The sequence below is a fragment of the Arvicola amphibius genome, chromosome X, assembly GCF_903992535.2.
Source record: "Arvicola amphibius chromosome X, mArvAmp1.2, whole genome shotgun sequence".
In the NCBI taxonomy this organism is placed as follows: Eukaryota; Metazoa; Chordata; class Mammalia; order Rodentia; family Cricetidae; genus Arvicola; species Arvicola amphibius.
Window position 1 is genome coordinate 42,506,069 of NC_052065.1, and position 21,314 is coordinate 42,527,382.

Sequence of the window (21,314 nt, forward strand, 5' to 3'; positions counted from 1 at the left end):
GGTCTGCAAAAGACATACCAGGGGGAGGTTGGATGGGTAGTTTTTAAGGGTTTGTCTCCCATGGCTAAAAATGTGAGAAAGGCAAAACCCCAAAGTCAAGTAATCGAACGTTTCTGGATTAGCACGTGGGTTGAGAATTAGGCCAGCCCCATTTCAAGACCATCAGTACAGAAAATTGGGGGCAAGATAGGAATACTCCTAGCAACCTAAACGGGGGCAGATAGGACCACATCCAAGAGAGAAAGAATAAAAAGTAGAAAAGAAAATCCGGACAGTGTTGACAGGATTAACAGGACAGTATTGAGTAGTCCAAACAGCGGTGGTGCCAAATCTCAGTTTTTAGCCATGGGGAGCAACCAGAGGTGAATGTGAGTGTAAACTGACATGGAGAACAGAAACTTACCATTTGCAGTGATGGAGCAGGCACAGGATGTTGGAAAGTGGTCCCAGTCCAGGGTCCCCACGAGTTTTTGGCCAGTCTGCCTGTGGGCAGGAAGGAATGTGGAGAGAGCCTGGCTGAGTCATACACCAATGTTATTATTTATAAACACATGGTGGTGGGGGGACCAGTCCCACAAGAGGGAGCAGTCCCATGAGAGGCAACAGTGGGCTACCTGAGGCCTCAACAGGTCCAGAGAGGCCTCAGTGTGTCCCCTTGGTCAGTGGGAGACTGCAGAGTGTGAGAGACAAATATGCCACACACAGAGAGTTTATCTAGTGAGTTATGGAAGTGTATGGAAAGGGAGATGAAGGGAAGGAAAGAAAGTGGGGAGAAGGGAAAGAGGCAGAAGCTGCCTCTCTAGAAGAAGGGGAGACAAAGAGAGAGAGGATGGAGAGAAGGTATGAGTTCAGCTTGCCTCAGCAGGAGGGGACTAGATTGGGGGTGGGCAGAGCTTTTCTCTTAAAGGGACAAGGTACCCAGTTGACCGACCAGGCCGGCAGATTATAAAAACTTCTACAGCTGAACATACCTTCAAAGAAGTACCTGCATATAAGGATAATGCAAAACTCAGTAGCCATTCTATATATAAATGGCAAACAGACAGAGAAAGAAATCAAGGAAACAACATCATTCACAATAGCCTCAAATAATATAAAATATATCGGTGTGATTCCAACCAAGCAACTGAAAGTTCTGTATGCTTAAAAACTACAATTCTTTGTGGAAAAAAAATTGAAGCGGCTATTAGAAAATGGAAAGATTTTCCATGGTCATGGAACAGTAGGGTCAACATAGGAAAAATGGCTGTCCTATTAAATGCAATCTACAAATTCAGTACAATCCCATCAAAATTCCTACACAATTCTTTACAGATTTTGAAACGATAATACTCACCTTCATAGGCAAAAACAATAAAATTCAGGATAAGTAAAACAATCCTGTTAATAAAATAACTTCTGGAGGTATCACCATTTTTGATTTAAAGTTGTTATACACAACAATAGTAGTAAAAACCATGGTACTGAAATAAAAATAAGCAGATTGATCAATGGAATTGAACTGAATACCCAGATGTAAATTTACACACCTATGAACAAAGAATCCAAAAATAAACAATGTAAAAAAAGAAAGCATCTTCAACAAATGATGCTTATCAAACTGGATAACAGCATGTAGAAAAGTGCGAATAGATCCATATCTATTGCCATGAACATTCAAGTCCAAGTAGATCGAAGACTTCAGCAGATACACTGAACCTAACAGAAGAGAAATTTGGGAATAGACTTGAATGTGTTGGCACAGGAGACAACTTCCTGCACAGAACACCAGTAGTAGAGGCACCAAGATCAACAAAATCAATAAATGGGACCTCATGAAACTGGGAAGAACTTGTAAAGTAAAGGATATTGTCAATAGAAAAACATCAACCTATAGAATGGAAAAAGATTTGTACAAACACCATATTAAACAGTGGGCTAATATACAAAAATATATGAAAAACTCAAGAAACTAGACATCAACAAACCAATTAATCCAATTAAAAAGTGGGGTACATCAAAAAGTGTACATCAAAACAATAACTACTGAGGTATTTTAGTGTTAGTGGTGCTTGTAATTCTTTTTAAATATTAATATGCCTTTCTCACAGACAAGGACAATGTAAAAAGATTTCCTTAAGGTGGCAGTATCTCCTGTTTTATAAAATCCTACTTGGTATGATATAAACAAAATGAAATAAATAAAAATCAATAATGCATTAACTATAAAATTGGATCTTTTTGAAATATTGAATCTAGAATCCTTTTCTACAAATAGTAGAAATTAAATAACTATGCACAGAAACATGATATAAAGTTTTTATTTTTTGACTCCTGCATAGAAATAAAGTCCTTGCAGGCTAAAGGTTTATATTTCTCCTGGGGAAACATTAGTAATGAAAATATATTAAAATATTCAATCTAGGCCACTGAGATGGCTCAGCTGGTAAAGAAACTTGCTACCAAGCCTGATGACTTTAATTCAACCCCTGGAACTTCACAATGTAGGAGAGACTCAAATCTTACAACTTGTGCTCTGAATTCAACCTATGCTCTATGGCAGAGGAATGCACACACACATATGCATGCACACACACACACACACACACACATACACACACACACACACGCATAAACACAGACATTCACCCCACTACCACTGCCAACACCACCCAGTAAATAATATAAGGGAAAAAGAGAAGAAAGCAGTGAGTCTACTCGCTGGTGAGATGGCTCAGTCATTGAAGCACGTGTCTCACAACCATGAAGACTTGACTTGAATTTACAGAACCCACATAAACATACTGAATGTGGTTGTCCATACTTATAGTCCCATGTTAGGGAAACAAAGATAGAAATATTTCTGGGCTAAATGTCAATGCTATTAGTTTGATTAGTGATCCACAGGCAAATAAGGGACACTGTTCCAAAGGAGGTAGACAATATTCCTTAACACTTAAAGTTGTCTTCTGATCTTTACACACATAAATGAATGAATATGTACATACACACACACACACACATAGAAATACTCTTATAATTACCCACAACACACACGAGCACGTATATACTTGAGAATATATATTTAAATTTTGAATGTGCATCCAAAATATATACGGAAGTGTATATGTGTGTGTGTATGTGTATAAAATGAAGGAGAAAATCAATTTTTTGAATATTTGTATAAGCATTTATATATCATGGTCAACTAGTAATTACTAGTAATTTCATTGCTAGTAGTTATTACACATACTTATGCACACACACACAACTCCAGAGTCTGAAGCATAAATATGCATTTATATTGTTGTTTTTATTTCCTTATACAATTTTATTACAGTTGGAACCAAATTTAAGTTAATCTATTTTTCAGAAAATATATTAACAAACAAAATCTTAAACTGGGAGTGGTAGTACATGCCTTTAATGCAGCAGGGCTACGTAGAGAACTCTGTCTCAAAAATAAAATAAAAGCAATAAACAAAAATAAATAAATCTTTCTGTGATTTTCTTTACCAACAAAATAGTAGTATAAATAAAATTTAACATGTAGTTGTATATACAGGTTTTAAGCCATTTCTGAAAACAAACACACACACACACATGCACACACACACACACACACACACACACACACACACATATATATATCAAAGCTTTCAAACACCATAGATGGTGAAAGCAAAACATTGCATGACAAAACCAGAATTAAGCAATATATATCCACAATCCCAGCCCTATAGAAAGTACTAGAAGGAAAACTCCAACCCAAGGAAGTTAGCTGCACCAACAAAACCACAGGCAATAGATAACTTCACACCAACAAATCCCAAGGAAGGGAAACACATACATGTTATCACCACCACCACTAAAACAAAAAAACAAAAAAAAAAAAAAAGAAAAAAGAAAAGCCCAAAAAAAGCAAGAATTAACAATCATGGGTCATTAATATCTCTTGATATCAATGAAGTCAATTTGCCTATAAAAAGACACGAGCTAACAGAATGGGTACAAAAACAGGACCCATCCTTCTCCTTCATATAAGAAAAACACCTCAGCTGGGCGGTGGTGGCGCACACCTTTAATCCCAGCACTCGGGAGGCAGAGGCAGGTGGATCTCTGAGTTTGAGGCCAGCCTGGTCTACAAGAGCTAGCTCCAGGACAGGCTCTAGAAACTACAGGGAAACCCTGTCTCGAAAAACCAAAAAAAAAAAAAAAAAAAAAAAAAGAAAGAAAGAAACGAAAGAAACACACCTCATCCTCAAGGACAGACATTACCTCATTACCTCAGAGGAAAAAGTTGGGACAAATGGACTTCAGAAACAAGCTGGTGTAGCTATCCCGATATCTAACAAAATAGACATTTAAACTAATATTAATCAAAAGAAAAGGAGAATGACATTTAATATTCAGCACAGAAAAAATTCCATAGAGATAAAGTCTCAATTCCAAACATTTGTGCCCCATTACAAGGACACCCACATTCATTTATAAAAAGAAAGCATTACTGAAGCTTAAAGCACACATCAAATACTACACACTAATAGCAGGAGATTTCAACACCACATTCTCACCACTGGAAAGATTTAGGTTTTAAACCCTTGGAGTAAATGTGTATTTATACAAAATCACTTTTGAAATTTTATGAGTGAAATTTTTGGTTTTAAAATTATTTTGCCCTTTTTGATAGAAAATCTCCTTATGGAAAAAGTAGTGGTTGGTATTTTATGCAAAAGTAATTTGAAAATGTAATGGATATGAAATTGGTCATTCTATATATTGCACAATTTTTTTTACCTCTGTAAATAAATATTCTTTTTTTGATAGCCCCTTAAACATGAGAAAGATTCATTTGCATTATGAAACCTGTAATCCTGTTTGTTCATGTCTCTGTCAAATGACTATAGGTTTCCTATGACAAATAGGTCATGTCTTCAGTTTGACTTGTATTATACTATTTATTCTAAACTTTGGCCAAATATACTGTTTTTATTTTACTTAGAAACAAATTACTTCGTTTTCTGTTGTTGTGCTATCATTGCAGAAGATACAAGATGCTCTGTTTTGGCCAAGCATGTTAGTTGGTGAAGACCTTTCACTTACTATTAATTTCTTAACTATATGACTTTTCTAAAATAAGATTGAAACAGCATGTAAGAAAATAGTTATTTTACAGTATTGGAAATATAAAAATTACAATAAAATGACTGCAAAAGAACTTGACTTACAAAGTAGGCCAAATTTGCAATGTTATTATTATATTTAGGTAACAGAAAGAAAGCAACAGTTGGAGAAATGCTTGAAATTGTCCCGCAAGATGAGAAAGGAAATGAATGTCTTGACAGAATGGCTGGCAGCAACAGATATGGAACTGACAAAGAGATCAGCAGTTGAAGGAATGCCAAGTAATTTGGATGCTGAAGTTGCCTGGGGAAAGGTAAATTGTTTATTACTGAAAGTAATTTTTAACATATATGATAACTTACAATAAATTATTTTATAACTGAAGAGTAATGTCTAACAGTAATAGAATTATCAATATTACCTCAATTCAGTTATACTTTTCTCTAAAATTAATCAGGACCTAACTGGGTATTTCAACGAAACGGTAAACTTTATAAACAATCACTCTAAAGCATACACTGAATAAGTGAGTTACAAGCAAATCCTTGAAAATATGTACATTACTAAAAACAGAGTTCAAACCTCTATAAGTATTCTAAATGAATTATGTGTATTTAATGGTCTAAATATATCATTCACAGTGATTAAGTTCCATGTTTTACTAGTGTATTTCAAACTAGGGTGTCTAGCTGGAACATCCAACTAGATGCAGCCAGATGCAGTGATTGTGGACAGTTCAGCATATTGCCAAGGTCATAACCATAAAGAATCTAAAGGGAACAGTGAAGGTTCTATCATTCCTGTCACCAAAGGGCATTTGGCCTACTTTCGTTCTAGTTGGGAAATTCTTGTCATTTCTCTTGACAGTCAGAAAGACATTTATTGCCGCCTAGAATTTAAGGTCAAACACTCATAGCTTAATACTTTCCTAGGTGATTCATAACTAGAGTATTTGAAATTGTCTTAATACAAGGGAAGTAGCTGATGTATCTGGTATTAATAGCAAATTTTCATCTTAGAATTTGCCAAGGCATTGGACCATTTAAAAAACATGCTCACTCTCATTCCTTTAAATTAGTATTTCAGTTAATTAGCTATTGAAGATATTTGCACTTATATTTAGTTTAGTAGGGGTAAACATTACACTTCAAATCTGAAAAAAGTGCATTATGCAAAAACTTATGATGCTATGATGCCACACTTTAAACCATTTCTCTTTATGACAATTTATAGGATTTGTAATGATAAAATTTTCATACAAGTAGTCATGGATTACATTTCTTTTCTCTTAGAATAATTCTTTCAAGTTACAGCTGTTGTTTCAAAATCATATATTATGTGAGATTATTATGATAAGGAAAAATAGATAATATAAACTAAAATTGAACTAGCTTCATTTATCCCTTACCACTCTATCATATAATGGCTTCATATAGGTTTGTTTAGATTAAATCACCAATTATATGCTTTGTTACAATCTAGGCTATTCTAAACTTTTGGCCAAAGTACAATATTTCAGAGAAAAATAAAGATGAGATATTATCTAAAATAAGTTTACCAATTCAGGGTAAAGGAAGTGTCTTTGGCATAAGAACTCATTCAGAGTCCTTTGGTTATCATTTTCAAATCTTTGGTTGTTTCTGCTCTTTTCATAACACTTGTTCACTACTGCTGAGTTGTAAATTTCATCCACAAGGAAGATAATGACGTGGAGAACAGTAGTTCTCTCTCAGTGATGGATGGTAAGAGCTCCATGTCTGATTCCTGCTCTTATTTCATTTGTCAGCGCTAATGTAGCCTTATCTAGTTACCAGAGTTGGTAACACAATATGGACTTTAGATGGGCAATGCCGTACCATGGTTAAATGACCTTGCACTAACATGGATACATAGATAAAGCATTGTCAGAGATAATTACCTTGGCTAATGCAATATCTTCCTGACCTGTTACTGCAGTAACTAAAGAATGAGAAAAAAAATTTCACATAACCTGTAAACCTATAAAAAAAAATCAGTGATTAGCATCTTCGAGTATAAGTCTCCATAAAACAACCCAACCCAAACCAAACATATAATCAGGGTGTAGCTCTTTTTTTTTAATGTATTTATTTTATTTTATATACTGATCAGTTTCCCCTCCTTCCTCTCATCCCACCTTTTCCCTCACCCCCTCCTTCTCATCCTCTGTTTCTGTTCAGAAAAGTGGCAGGTTAGTTGATTCTGTCCAAACTAACTTTTTTGTCTTCACATAAGTCACATCTGTGAGCATATCTGGATGCCAAATTAATCTTCTTAAGATGACACTGGTCACATAAATTCATTATCACTTTGATATTATTGGAATAGTTACCTCTGTAAATGTTCTATTGCTATGCAGTCAATTCTGAGGTATGGCATTTGGAATTTTATCATGTGAGTTATGAGGAATATAAAATAGAATCTGACAAGGGAAAAACCCTGGAATGTAGATGATTTCTGTAATGATGCATAAAGAAAAAGATCTAGACATGGAAAGATTTGGAAACTCAGCTAGTTGCCTTTTATAAGCAAGTTAGGAGACAATTTAACCTTACGTCAAATATGCTTTACTTTGGAATCCTCATAAGGATTTTTTTTTTTTTTGCAATTTTCTAAAGAGGTATATTTTCCATTAACTTCACAAACAGAAATCAAACCAAAACAAAAGCATTAAAATTCACATCACAATGGCTTTTGGTAAGTTCTTTAAATTATAGGAGGTTTGAGTATTCTGGATTTATGACCACAGACTGAGTCTTCATCTCCTACCAGCTCCTCTGTTCCTATTCAACACTTTTTGACTATATTGTCCCTGTGACCCTTTTGACTTTTTGACCCTTTTGATTTATTGGCCTCCTGACCTCTTTGTATTCTGACTCTCTCCTCTCTCCTCCCGCCACTCCTCACATGGCCTGGTCCAGTTTGCCAGGCATGTTCACTGTGAGCTCTCCCAGATGTCTCTACCACTGCTTGTTTTACTTTTATCTATAATTTAAAAAAAAAAAAAAACCTCAACCCCTTGCAAGCAGTTATGTCTTGCCTTTTATTTACTTTTTTATTGACACTTCTGTAGTCAACATGGCCTTCTATATGATGTAACTTTAAACACATGATCCTCCTGCCTTTGCCTCGGAAATACTGGAATTACAAGTAAACAACACTTTGCTCAATCTTCAAATAGTATTTTTAATGCTTTAAAAATAAATGTGATTAGTTTTATACAAGAAAATCAATTCTAAGTATCTCATTATGAACAAATTTGCCTAGCATCTTAACTGAGATACATAAAAGTAAATATTTATGTGAATACATAGATATTTACTTAACAATCATCATTTTAATAGCAGCTCTAACAATGTTTATTTGTATAATTTTCTGATTTAAGCACTAACAGATTTTATTTATCTTAATTTAGTGTCATTATTGAAAATTCCGAATTATTTAAATAAGCTCTCTAAACTCACAGCACCATCTAAAACCTGAGTTAGACATGATTCCCTAAAATGTTCTTGTCCTGTCGTATTTTGTATCCATCGGTTTCTTTGTAACAAACATTGCATTGTTTTATAGAATGAGTTGTCTAACAGAATCAGTAAGAGAAACATTGAATTCTATTCAGCATATTAAAAATTGTAAAATAACTGATCAGTATAAATTGATACTGACGGCACTGTAGCTAGGAGGTAGAAAACAGCCAAAACCATCTAGACGAGTCCAGAGGAGAGAGATAAAGCACAAGATAGAACACGGCCAGGAGACTGGTCCTGAGAGCTAGAAAGAGGGGGAGAGAGAGACCAAGAGAAAAACAAAGTGGGTACAGCAAAATAAGACTAAGATTGGACAAAACAGAGGCAAAAAAAAAGAGGAAGAGAAAAAAGGAAGCGGAACAAGAATAGCAGGTTTATCAAGGAGGAGTAGCTGGGGGATGGAAGCTCCTGAGCTAAATTCATGGTAGATGGTGAGGGGAGGGAAGAAGAGCCAGGATGCCAGCAGGGACTCTGACGTGTAACAGGTACTTGTGGTACTGAGGGAGCCTGGGCCAGCACGCTGTTTGGTATGCTAATAGCCACCATTGATAGCTATTTGTCTCCTCTGCCAGTGGTAAAGGAAATGGCTACTTTTTGTATAGAACCTGCTTAGCAAGTTCCTAAGGAATATTGGCTTTTGTCTAACCACCACAAGAATTTGGAGAAATGGAGTTTCCTCTGGACCTGAGAATATTTAAATAGCCACCTATGAAATAACATATTTTACTTTTCACTTTTATTGAACGGCTAAGTATTTACAAAGCTCAACATAAAGGACAGTTATTAGTTTCCTAAATTACCTTTTCTCTTGCCATTTCAATGATAAAATATGATTACTACTACCCCATAAAACCTCATCTCAAAATGTCTTTCTGTCTGACAGAGGTTTCTTAGCAACACATAGAAACTACCTGGGAAAGCTGCAAAATAAACAAATGAGTGGACTTGGAGTCTTGTGTGTAATTGGTCTGCCCAAAGGTAGTTAGCACCATAGTATTCTGCACAGTTGTGTACCACTGGAAAATAACGTTAATATAAGAAACATTCATTTCAACAGTCTGATGGGATATATATCCATATCTGTTAATTATGTTCTGTGTTTTTTTTAATCTGATACTGTTTAAGGAAATCTAATTTCTCTTCCTAGTTTGTGGGAATAATTGCCTCGTCTCACCACCCTCTTAACTGCTAAAGTATGAGGACTATTTCTTATTTCTAAAGTCTGTTACACTATCATTCTCATGAAAAATTACATATCTGCTTTAAAAGAGAGCATAGTAATTTATCTGTGAAGTGAAATATCACTAGCAGATCATTAACTTGGTACAATGAATGCATCAAACAGCTGTTACTTAGAAAATAGAACATCTGTTAAATGCCATTGAAGTCACTATTCACTGTCATTATAGTTATGGTTATAATTTCTGTTCTGCACATTCTGCTTTCATGAAAATCTTTACTACATGATGCATTATTAATAAAAAACTCAATATCCATTGCTATAAAATCCAATTTTTAATGCTTTATATTATTCTTAAACTTATATTATTCTGTTGCATAGTCTAAGAATAAAATATGCCCTACAACTTTAAGCCATGATAATTTTTAAGGTCTCAAACAAGTAATTAATATAAAATTCCATTATGTATAAAGCATATTAGACTGTATTATGCACTCTTGAGAAACAGCATACATCTACTATCAATTTAAAGGTAAATATAGACTGTCATTTAAAATTTAAAAATCTCCACATGATAAATTTCCATCTTTTAATTTTGTTTCAACTGTCCAGTTCCTCATGAATAAAAATGCTAGGGTGGTTACAAATATACTTGTATGGCCAAACATTTTAAGATGTCTTTAATAAGCATATTGTTTTATTTAGTCTCTCATGTACATTTTATTGCATAAGACATAAATAATAGCTAAAATAAAATTACGGTGGTATCCTATTAAAGGGAATGATAATGTAATAAATGTCTGTAAAGTAGATATTCAGATAAATGTGTGGTTAGCTAGAGAAATAAACTATAAGCAGACTTCCATTAAGAAATTATTTTAAAAGGATCGAATGAGTGTACTGTGCCATTATATATAGAAGCTATCCTTAGAATAATTAGCATGGGAAATTTTCAGAGGCATTGAAAAATTGGAAGAATATATACTTGAGATAGTAGGATGTTTTCAAGCCCAAATGAGCCCTGTCTTGTGTTCCTGGAGAATAGTGACTACATGTTTGGTTATGTAAAATAAGACAATTATTGTCATACCTTTTATAAGTAGAAAGTTAAAAATAAGAACATCAACAGAAACCAACAGACTAGGTTTCCCCATCAAAATGTGAATTCATGAGTTAGTGTATTCACTATAGTTTACGCACCTCATCATTTCTAAAATCACCTTCCTCCACTACTACCTATGAGGAATTGATCTGAATACATTTCTCACATTGTCTATGACTACAATGTAAATTTTTTATAAGGAGAAATTAATCTGTTTTACCTAATCTAACATGATAATGAAAGCATAGCGGTCTTTAACTATTTAGTAGCCAGGTAATAGTACATTTGTTTACTAGAAATTATAAAACTTAGTTCTTAATGTTTCTGCACTTCCCTACTCATAAAATGTTAACATTTGCAGAAATTATTGTTTCAGTAGAATTCTACTCATGCTAATCACTTCTGCTGCATCATAAAACTCCTTGCTGTCACCTAAGCAGTTCCAATTTTGATTTTCTTATGTTTCCAAAACTATATACAATTGTCATCTAGGTCAAAATATAACACCTTAATATAAATGTAAAGAGCTTATATATTGCAGCTTGAAGGAAAATCAAACAAACAAAACCCTAAGTATAATTTATTATAAAAGCAGGAATGATATTTTCCTCTATATCATTTTTATCTTTCATACCTAGAACAATGGTCACCTTCTATACTTATAAGGATATTTTGTCCACTCATTTACAGAAGTTTTTCTTAAAGAGTTGAAATCCAGTCCATGTCTATTCATTTCTAAATGAACTATGTCTTCCCAAACCTGGTATTTTCATATTCCAAAAGGCATTTAATAGTATTATCTGTGGCAATTCTACAATAATGTCTGGATTCTAAGAGGAATACAATAAACACTCATGATTGATATGTTACAAATTGATTTTTTGAAATGCTAGTCTCACTCATGTATAACAAACAGTACCTACATTATAAGTAATCATTTCTGTCAAGCAGATAAATTCTTTGGCACAAGTTACTGTAGTACCGATATTTTAATGTTAAAATGAGAACAGAAACACAAACATAAAAATCCATATGTAAAAATGAATATTCATTGATAATTATTTTTTCAATAGTTGTTTTTAGCATGTTTATTCTTTCTGTTGATTTGATGTCCAAAACACATATCCAAAAATAAAAATGATTGGAAATAAGGACATGACAGCTTCTAGGTCTGGTTGAGGAGGATTTTATTTTAAATAGGAGGGAGACCACATCTAGAGGAATTTGGAAAAGTTCAAGCTCAAAATGGCCAACAGAATAGACTGCATTATGAAAGGAAAAGGGGGGGAGACAGCAAGAGAAGAAGAGAGAGGAGGAGCAAAAGAAGACCAACGGGGTACAGAGAACCAAGTGAGGACCAAAAAACAAGAGACCATGTAGCCAAAATGGCTGACGTTATATAGGAAAGAGAAGTTTGGGAAAAGGAAAGCAACCTTAGGGGCTGGGGAGGCTTAGGGGGAAGAGTAGGTGTGGGAAGTGTGGAAGAGCCAGGACTCTGTAATTGATACTGGCTGAGAGTGTGGTGACCAGTGTCTGATCTGATTAGTTTAATAGGCACCACAATTAGTCATTTGTCTGGATGACTCTGAGACTGAACAAAAACAGAACTCAAAGATCAGGAGTTGACTAGGATCTGATAGTGTGGAGAAAAGATCACTATAAGAAATTGTGATGTATTACATAGTCAGAAATGACTTTTTGAGAACACCTTGGAATGAAAAATCTGCTGTCTGATAGAGATAGCTTCTTTGCATAGAACACTTCTATGCTTGTTTATACTTAATTTTATTTGATTCTACTTGTGAACTTACCTTGATTTATTATTGCTATTCCTCAGTGATTTTGTCTTATTTTAACACTGATTTTAGTTATTAAAACATTGGCTTCTTTTAAAAATGACTTTTCCTCTTTGTATCAGTTTTGTATATTTTTATTTTATACGTTAGAACACATTATGAGAAGGGTTCATTAAGTTTAATGATGTATCAAAAATCTTTACATCTCCAAAAGGCTGATTATACTGCTGTAGTAAAATATTAGAACCATAGTTGTTTAATTTTCTAAAAAGAAGTATTTATTTTTAAATGAATCTTAAATTGTCTGTCATTAGCTAATGCATGTTAAATTAATGGACATACAATATTAAATACATACAGATTTAAATTAAAAATCTAAAGATTTAATTTTTAAATATATATAATTTTGATTAGTAAATCAATCACAGTTGTTTAATAATAAACATCCTATATACCCAGTAATGAAACTACAATAAAAAATGGAAGGATTTCATTGTTCGTAAACACATAGTTGTAGGTTTATGACTTTACAAATCTTTGCATAGGAACCAAACTCACAATCCTTTTACAAGTTGAAGTCTTAATGCTACACATGGTGCTTTCCTCGAGGCTTAATGTTAATTTTTCCTACAGGCTACTCAGAAAGAGATTGAGAAGCAGAAGGCTCACTTGAAGAGTGTCACAGATCTAGGAGAGGCATTGAAAGCAGTATTGGGCAAGAAGGAAGCCCTGGTGGAAGACAAACTAAGTCTTCTAAATAGTAACTGGATAGCTGTCACCTCTAGAGCAGAAGAATGGCTAAACCTTTTGTTGGTAAGAAAAGTGGCAGAAGCTTTTCCACTCCTCTCTGTCAACAAGGAAACAAACAAAGCAAAATAAAAATAAGAAAATAAGAATTCATGAACGATGTCTGTGTTTTAAAATTCAACTACACTTTATATATGCTGATATACTACACCACAATTCTAAAATATTTTCTATACTTAATACTAATTTCTGTTTTTGATATGTGACTTTAAGGCAATTTAAATACTGCATTTTCTTTTCTTTTTACAAATTAGAACAAATGTTCTAAGAATTTTGTCTAACCAATAATATGGCTCATTTCTATACAACTCAGGAATACCAGAAACACATGGAAACCTTTGATCAGAATGTACAACATATCACAAAGTGGATCATTCGCACAGATGAGCTTTTGGATGAATATGAAAAGAAGAAACCACAACAAAAGGAAGACATTCTTAAGGTAGTAAAGAGAATATTATGAGAAGTAATTTTCAAACTGCACAAGTTTGTAAAAAAACATGTTCAAACACAAAATACCAAAGACTAGACTAATTTTTTTTTTTATAAATCTAGCCATCTCTATTTCTTTCCTTTCTGTGTCACTTCCTTCTTTTGATCATCCACCATTTGTTCCTGTTTTGCTCTCTCCATTCCTTTCTATTTTCCTTCTTTTATTGGAATTACTGACATTGTAGAGTTCTAAAATTTAGATAGTTGTCCAAGTTCATATCTGACCTCTCTATACTCAATCTTAGCTCACAAAGAATTATGAGGATAACTTTTCTGTCATATTTAAATTCATTTTTATTATAATGTCAGTAATCTTGTGTTCATTCATATAGCCCACAATAAATACTCATTTTTTATCTGCTAGTAACAAATTCCAATCTTAGAGTAGATTCAGTATCTCTGGTCTAAAAAACACTAACTTCTGAGTGTTCCAAACTCTGAGCTTTTCAAAAATATTTCCATCCTTTCACAGTAGAATATACTATGCCATTCAACATTGTTTCATTTACAAAATTATTCTAAAATATTATAGAAAATTAACTTTTAGATAAATAGATATTTATTTATGAAGTATAAATTAATTTTTGTTTGTTCTTGGACGAATCATTAAGATACCACATTGTGCATATGCATGTATTTTAGAAAAAAGTATAAAAAAATTTAAAGCATTTTGGATAAGGAATATTGGACATGATATTGCCCATTATCATCAGCTTATATAAACCAAATTTTTAATATTATGCACATATAAAGAAAAGTAACATTTTAAAATAGGTTATCTCATTTTTAAATTTATTATTCAGGCATCCTATGTTTCATGTTACAAGATCAAATTAAACTGTGCTTTAAAATATGATTTCTATAACAAGATATATAAATTGGAACTATATCTTCTTGATCCTTTATCTCTATTTGATATTATTTTATTTATTTCTCAATAAAATTAAAAAGTCAGATCTCATTTAAATTAATAATTCAGTATATTTTTGGTTGAAATTGTAAACAATGCACAATAATTATTATTGCTTAAAATTCAGCTATTATTATCATTTCTGTCTTTCCTTTAGTTCAGTTACTAGTTTTTGAAACAGGATCAACTTAAATTACATAAGCTAGTCACTTGAATGCATTATGTAACATACATTATCTTTTCATTTGCAAACTTCTTGTCAGTCTTTCAAGAGAGTTGAGTTCTTAGCTGAATACCACCATAATCAGCTCTTATTTTTTTGTTTGTGTCATGTAATTTCTTTTTCTATTAAAATACTAAAGATATACTAGGATATCTCATAAACATTAACCTCACTATATGGATTATGTCTTTGAATGGATTTATGTTATACTCCATAATTTTAATTGGTAATTAATTATAATCAAGGGTTTCATGTAAATGTAAAATTCATGCAAATATTTTAATATTATCTAAACTGGATATTCGACATATGGTTCTTTTGGCTGTTGGTTTATGTGCATCACGTCTCCTTTTATAAGCAATGCAGAATATTGATGTACTAGGGAATCAATCTTTTCCTTGATATTGAAGAAAATAAAGAAGATCTGAGATGCATCAGAGAAGAAGGTAAAATTGTGCTTTGAGTATTTTCCCTCTGGAGCACATAATTCACTGGTGCCATAACTATTAATTCCAGTAAGGATAAAAGGAAATAAGATGACTAAATACATAATAATACACTTGTTCCCAGACAATAACTAGAAGCCAGGATATTTTTCCTTGTCCTTCCTTTGAGGAAGTAGACAGATTAAAGAGACTGTCTAGTAATTTTAAGCTCGCACACAATTTCATTCTATTTCACTCTTATTGAAATTGGTTGTGTTCTTCCCACTCTGTTCTTCTGCATATATGCACACTTTTTTCCTTGTGATGTCTTCTCCATTTTTCCCCTGGCCCTCCCTCCATCTCTTTCTCTCTCTCTCTCTCTCTCTCTCTCTCTCTCTCTCTCTCTCTCTCTCTCTCTCTCTCTCTCTCTCTCTCTCTCTCTCTCTCTCTCTCTCTCTCTCTCTCTCTCTTCTTCTGTGTCTGCTCCAGTTTTGATTACTAACTTAAAGCCCTGTTTCTTACTCATGGAATATAGCGTTTAAAGGCCGAAATGAACGACATCCGTCCAAAAGTGGACTCCACACGTGACCAAGCAGCAAACTTGATGGCAAACCGAGGTGACCACTGCAGGAAAGTAGTAGAGCCGCAAATCTCTGAGCTCAACCGTCGGTTTGCAGCCATTTCTCACAGAATTAAGACTGGAAAGGTAGGAAGATCTACTCCAAGGTGGAAACTTGTGCTAAATGATCTCTTGAGAAGGTTGCGCAATACACTGAAGGGATCAAGAAATCCCCACAACAATGTTTTCAAAAGGAGTAAGAAGGCCAAAATATGCTTAAGGAAAATTTATCGCTGACTATCATGGAGTTAAATCTCTCTTCCTTTCTCTATATCTTTCTTTCTGTCACACTTTTTCCTGCCACAGCTATGCTAGAACTGCACCCTGCAATGGTTTACATTTGTACTTTCAGGGATCACCTACAACAAAGGAACAGAGCATGCAGCAGGCCAAAAAATAAAAAGCACAAAAGACATCTATCTAAACTGAGCACTACTGAAATATTTTTCTAAATATAATATTGCTCATGTGTAATGCATATCAAATATCCACCATGAGGCCTTGTACCTCTGCATGATCTAGGTTATTTGTACCTCTTTACTTGTTATGCACATTTGTATATATAATTTTCTCAAGCTAATTGCAAGCACTGTGACAAAATCCATTTGGTTATGATGAAATGCTCAAGCCATGAAAACAACTGAATATGGAACTTAAATTCAATATTTCTGTAGTATTGTATGCCTAGTTATCCTTATTCTATTTAATGAAGAACTGGAGAGTATGATACTTTTGCATGATAATCTTCATATTTATATAACATGTAATGGATATGAAAACCTTTTAAGTAGTTTGCTAAAATATGTATATACAGGATTATAGAATTTTAATGTTTTGGTGAAGATTTGAAATGCAAGGATTTATCTGAAAATGTATCCAATGTAATCTGATACATTTTTCAATATAATATGGAACACATGCAAATATAAAATATGTATGAAAGAAGCACATATTTATAAATATAGTTAAAACATGGAATAAACTTAACCAAAAAGAAATATATATTGATTAAACAATTCAAAGCTTTCCTTATTTCTCTTAGTTACCAAAAATGACTAGATACAATATTGATTTTGTGTTAGGGTTCTGAAAGGACAATTATACTTTATCATCATAGTAAATCTAAACCTGCAGAGATGAAGTATATCTGATGATTTGCCTATTTATTTGTTGTTTTGTGGAAAGATTGGAGAAAGTGTTAAAAACTATATTTTCATCAATATGGTCATCAACTATATATATTTTATAATTGCTAAATCTAAGGCACTGCAATGTCAGATAATATATATGTGCATATATATTTAAGTATTATTCAAAATATATAAAATGTAGCATCAGAAATTATAAATAATTTGTATCATCAATTATCCTCAAAAATCGTTTACCCAAAATATACAGTGCACAATTTGAAAAATATCAAACAGTCTCTTAAATTTTCGTTTGTTTGTAACTCTTTAAAGATTGAACTTGACTACTTAAATAGCAGTTTTCATTACTTCTGTTTATATCCATGGTATAGTCAACAAAAGTAACAAAAAAACCATTTCAATCCTATTGTGTTAATGGGTTACTCAGTTTTCTGTTGTCCGCATCAAAAATATACAATTTTAATAAACTCCTAAGTTATAAGATATTCAAAAGAATGCATGGATGTACTTTTAGGTAACTTATGTAATGAGATTGTGGCTCCCAGAAAGTACATTGAAAAAACAAAGAGTTCATCCTCCACAATACACTTAATACCTATATCTAAGTGAGCTTCTTAACCAAGATTTCAATGTAATTTTTTTCTATATTTTGCCTGAATTTGTGAGAAGTAATTTACAAAACATGGATCAAGTAGGACATCCAAATTTCATATTTCATTCTTCCTTCCAAGTAAAGCTTAAGTTATTTCAAATCAATAGTTTGACATACATATTGACAAAGCAATGATTTTTTATTTCATAGAGTATTCTTGTTTTCCCTTAATTACAAAAAAATACTCGATATAAAAATTAATACTGTTCTGGAGAAATACATTAAGTTTATCATGATAAAACTAAAACCACAGAGATAAAATATGTCTGATTATTTGTCTATTTATTGTGCCAAGAAATGATATTGAGTTTGCATTTTGCTGGGAATTGTGAAGATGCAAGGGTATAAAAATTTGCTTAAAAATATCTCCATATACACACAAAATCAAACAAATTGGAATCATAAAATTATGCTAACTGCTAAACTTGTTCAAGGAAATTTTCAAACAGCATTGAGATAATTCTAGGAGGAAACAACGTTAACGTTGCCAACTGTCTGGAGATAGGCAATATTTATGTCTAAGTTTTTGTATGAGTTAGTTGCATTTGCAGTTATTTTTTCAATAAAGGTTTATTTATTTGTGTAAAAAAACTCCACAATATAGAATAACACATAACAAAGATTTATTTCACGGTAAATATTAAATTGAAAAAGATCTTTATAGAAAACATAGTCTTCAGAATGATAGACTTTCAGCAAAATGAGATTTAAATTGCTTTTACCTCTCTGAAATGTAACGAAGTTCAAATATCCACGAAGATTCTTGGAACAGCAATGCATTCTTTGGTTGCAAAAGAAAAATAAAAAATAGATTTGCATTTGTCTTTTTAAAAATAATCATAAACTCATCAGGTAAAATTTCTGGAAATTTGATATATAAGAAAATGAACACAAGTTTAAAGGTATAGACTTTAATATTATGTACAGAAGTGTTCAGGGTCTCATTTTACTTCTAGTTCATGTGTAGTACTGCACAATTTTGTCTCTCTGCAAAAAGGAATATTACCCTGAGCTGTGAAAATAACTATTCAAAATTAAATATATAAATTATAAAATAGTGGAGTTGCTAGATAGGTTGGGATTATACACTTTAAAGTTTTTTTATTTCTATGATTGATCTCAAATAATATAAATAACAGCTGTAGAATATGTTGTTAAAATTTTCACATTAGGTCAGTCCAAAAATCTATGAATTTTGAGTTGGACACTTCAGTATTAAGATATTTGATGACTTAGGTATGATTTTGCTTATAGAGCAGGAGTCTGATAGTGTCAGTGCGATCTTGGATGTCAAAACCAAATTACTTGCATATTTTAGATTATGGCTGCTTCTCTAGGTAGATCTTCTCAAAGTCAAGTTTAACTTGAAACAAAATATTTGATGATGAATGAAATATGCAAGCCATTTGGTACTGAAGTATATTAGGAACTCAATATAAGGATTAACTTAGGCTAGCCATTTAGCAGTTAAATATAAGGTCAATTAGGTAGAGCAAAGATTGTCATAAAAAGTCACTGTTTACTCATCTATGCTCTGTTGAGTCATTACTAGTGAAAGGCATACTTCTATATGTCTGACACAAACTATCATAAGAAATTCTAAAAGTCAAAACAGTGAGCCTTTGGATTCTCAGTTGATACTGGATCTGGACAGAGCAGTGGGATGAGTATTCTTTTGTTTTTTGTTTTTTTGGTTTTTCGAGACAGGGTTTCCCTGTAGTTTCTAGAGCCTGTCCTGGAACTAGCTCTTGTAGACCAGGCTAGCCTCGAACTCAGAGATCCGCCTGCCTCTGCCTCCCGAGTGCTGGGATTAAAGGCGTGTGCCATCACTGCCTGGCAGGATGAGTATTCTTAAATTGAAACTCCTCAATTGCTTTGGTAAAAAGGTAAATATAATATGAATTATATAATTTGGCATATTCCCATTTAAATCTCAGGACATTCCTGAAATATTCCAATTACAAAGATGATACCAGTTTCCCTTTAACTTCAGCATCGTCATGTGGATGTCAGAAGCATATGTTTAGAAAAATTAATTTTTTTAAAAGTTTGAAATGCTGAAAACGAATGTATATCAGTAACTGTTATTTTTTAGATTATCTTGAGTCACTGCTTAATTCTTATATTTTGAGACCTAAGATAACCACTGATAAACAAAGGGAAAAAAAAGAACAATTTATTTTCTTCCTGGTTTCTGCTAGAATGGAGTGGAGTTAAGATGACATGTTTTTGCAATTTTTGTTTTTTGGCAAAAACTAGTCTAAAGGGTAGTCAACTAGACTTAAAATACTAGAAAGTTCTGCCTCACCTAATACAGCACTTAAAATACCTAAAATGCTACCTCTTTCTGTTTGTTTAAATTGACCAAATATCCATGATGGTGAGAACCTGTAATATTCCTTAATCATTGAGATTAGTGTAAGGACATGATAGTTCTAATGGAGTAGACCATAATTATAAAGTTAAATCATGGATCCTTTAAGAATCCCTGGCAAATTTGAGATGAACAGTGACACCGTTGCTTAACTTTCTTTGCTTTAGAGTATTTGAGTTGAATGACAAGGTGGTTTTCAAGGGGATGGTATTAGGAACAGAAGGTGCCCAGATGGATAGGAAAGAGATTCGAAAGAGAGAAGGAAGTTTCTTTTTAATGCTACTTTTTAGGAAATCACTATTTCTATTCATTCTCTTAGAAGCTATATCTGAAGGAAGGGGAATTAGCATTTGAGGAAATGGTTTGGTGGGTCTTAAGGAACTAGTGAAGATAGAATTGAGAATAAAGGAGCTGTCGAGATGAACTCTCAGCAGCCATACACCACTCCCAGAAGAGAATGTTTTGTCCTGTGGCGACACTATTGTTAGCTCAGATGTGATAGATTTATGTAACTTACAGTTACATTCAGGATACAATCATGAATAACAGTTTGAGAGTCATTTTCATGGTAAGTGAATATAGCAGTCACTCCAAAACTTTTGAGGAGATAAGAATTTTGGATAAGTCAATAAAAATCCCTCCAGCAGTAGAGAGTAAATTCAGATTCCTTATGAGATAGAGTATATGGGGCACGAACCTTAGTTGTGGATGATAAAACTGAATAGGTTGATTAGACAAAGTACGAAGAAGTCATGACAATAAGACTAATAGATTGTGCTTAATTTAGCATGCAATGAGGACATTGTAATCATTCTGTTTCACGCATTGTTGAAAGAATAGAGCCCTGGTATGTGAGGAGAACAAAACTGAAAAGTGTCTAGAATTAGGGAAAACAGATAGGAAGGCATCACAATAGTCTGGATGAGGACTTTGAATAA

General features: G+C 33.0%; 1 protein-coding gene across 1 annotated transcript in view; it reads left to right on the plus strand.

Annotated features, from left to right (window-relative positions):
• Dmd (dystrophin) overlaps window positions 1–21,314 on the plus strand; it is a 1,847,711-nt gene that overhangs the window by 553,920 nt on the left and 1,272,477 nt on the right. The window contains 4 exon segments of the mRNA XM_038316167.1: window positions 5,246–5,416; window positions 13,360–13,539; window positions 13,847–13,975; window positions 16,119–16,289. Of these exon segments, the coding sequence (XP_038172095.1) occupies window positions 5,246–5,416; window positions 13,360–13,539; window positions 13,847–13,975; window positions 16,119–16,289 (651 nt within the window).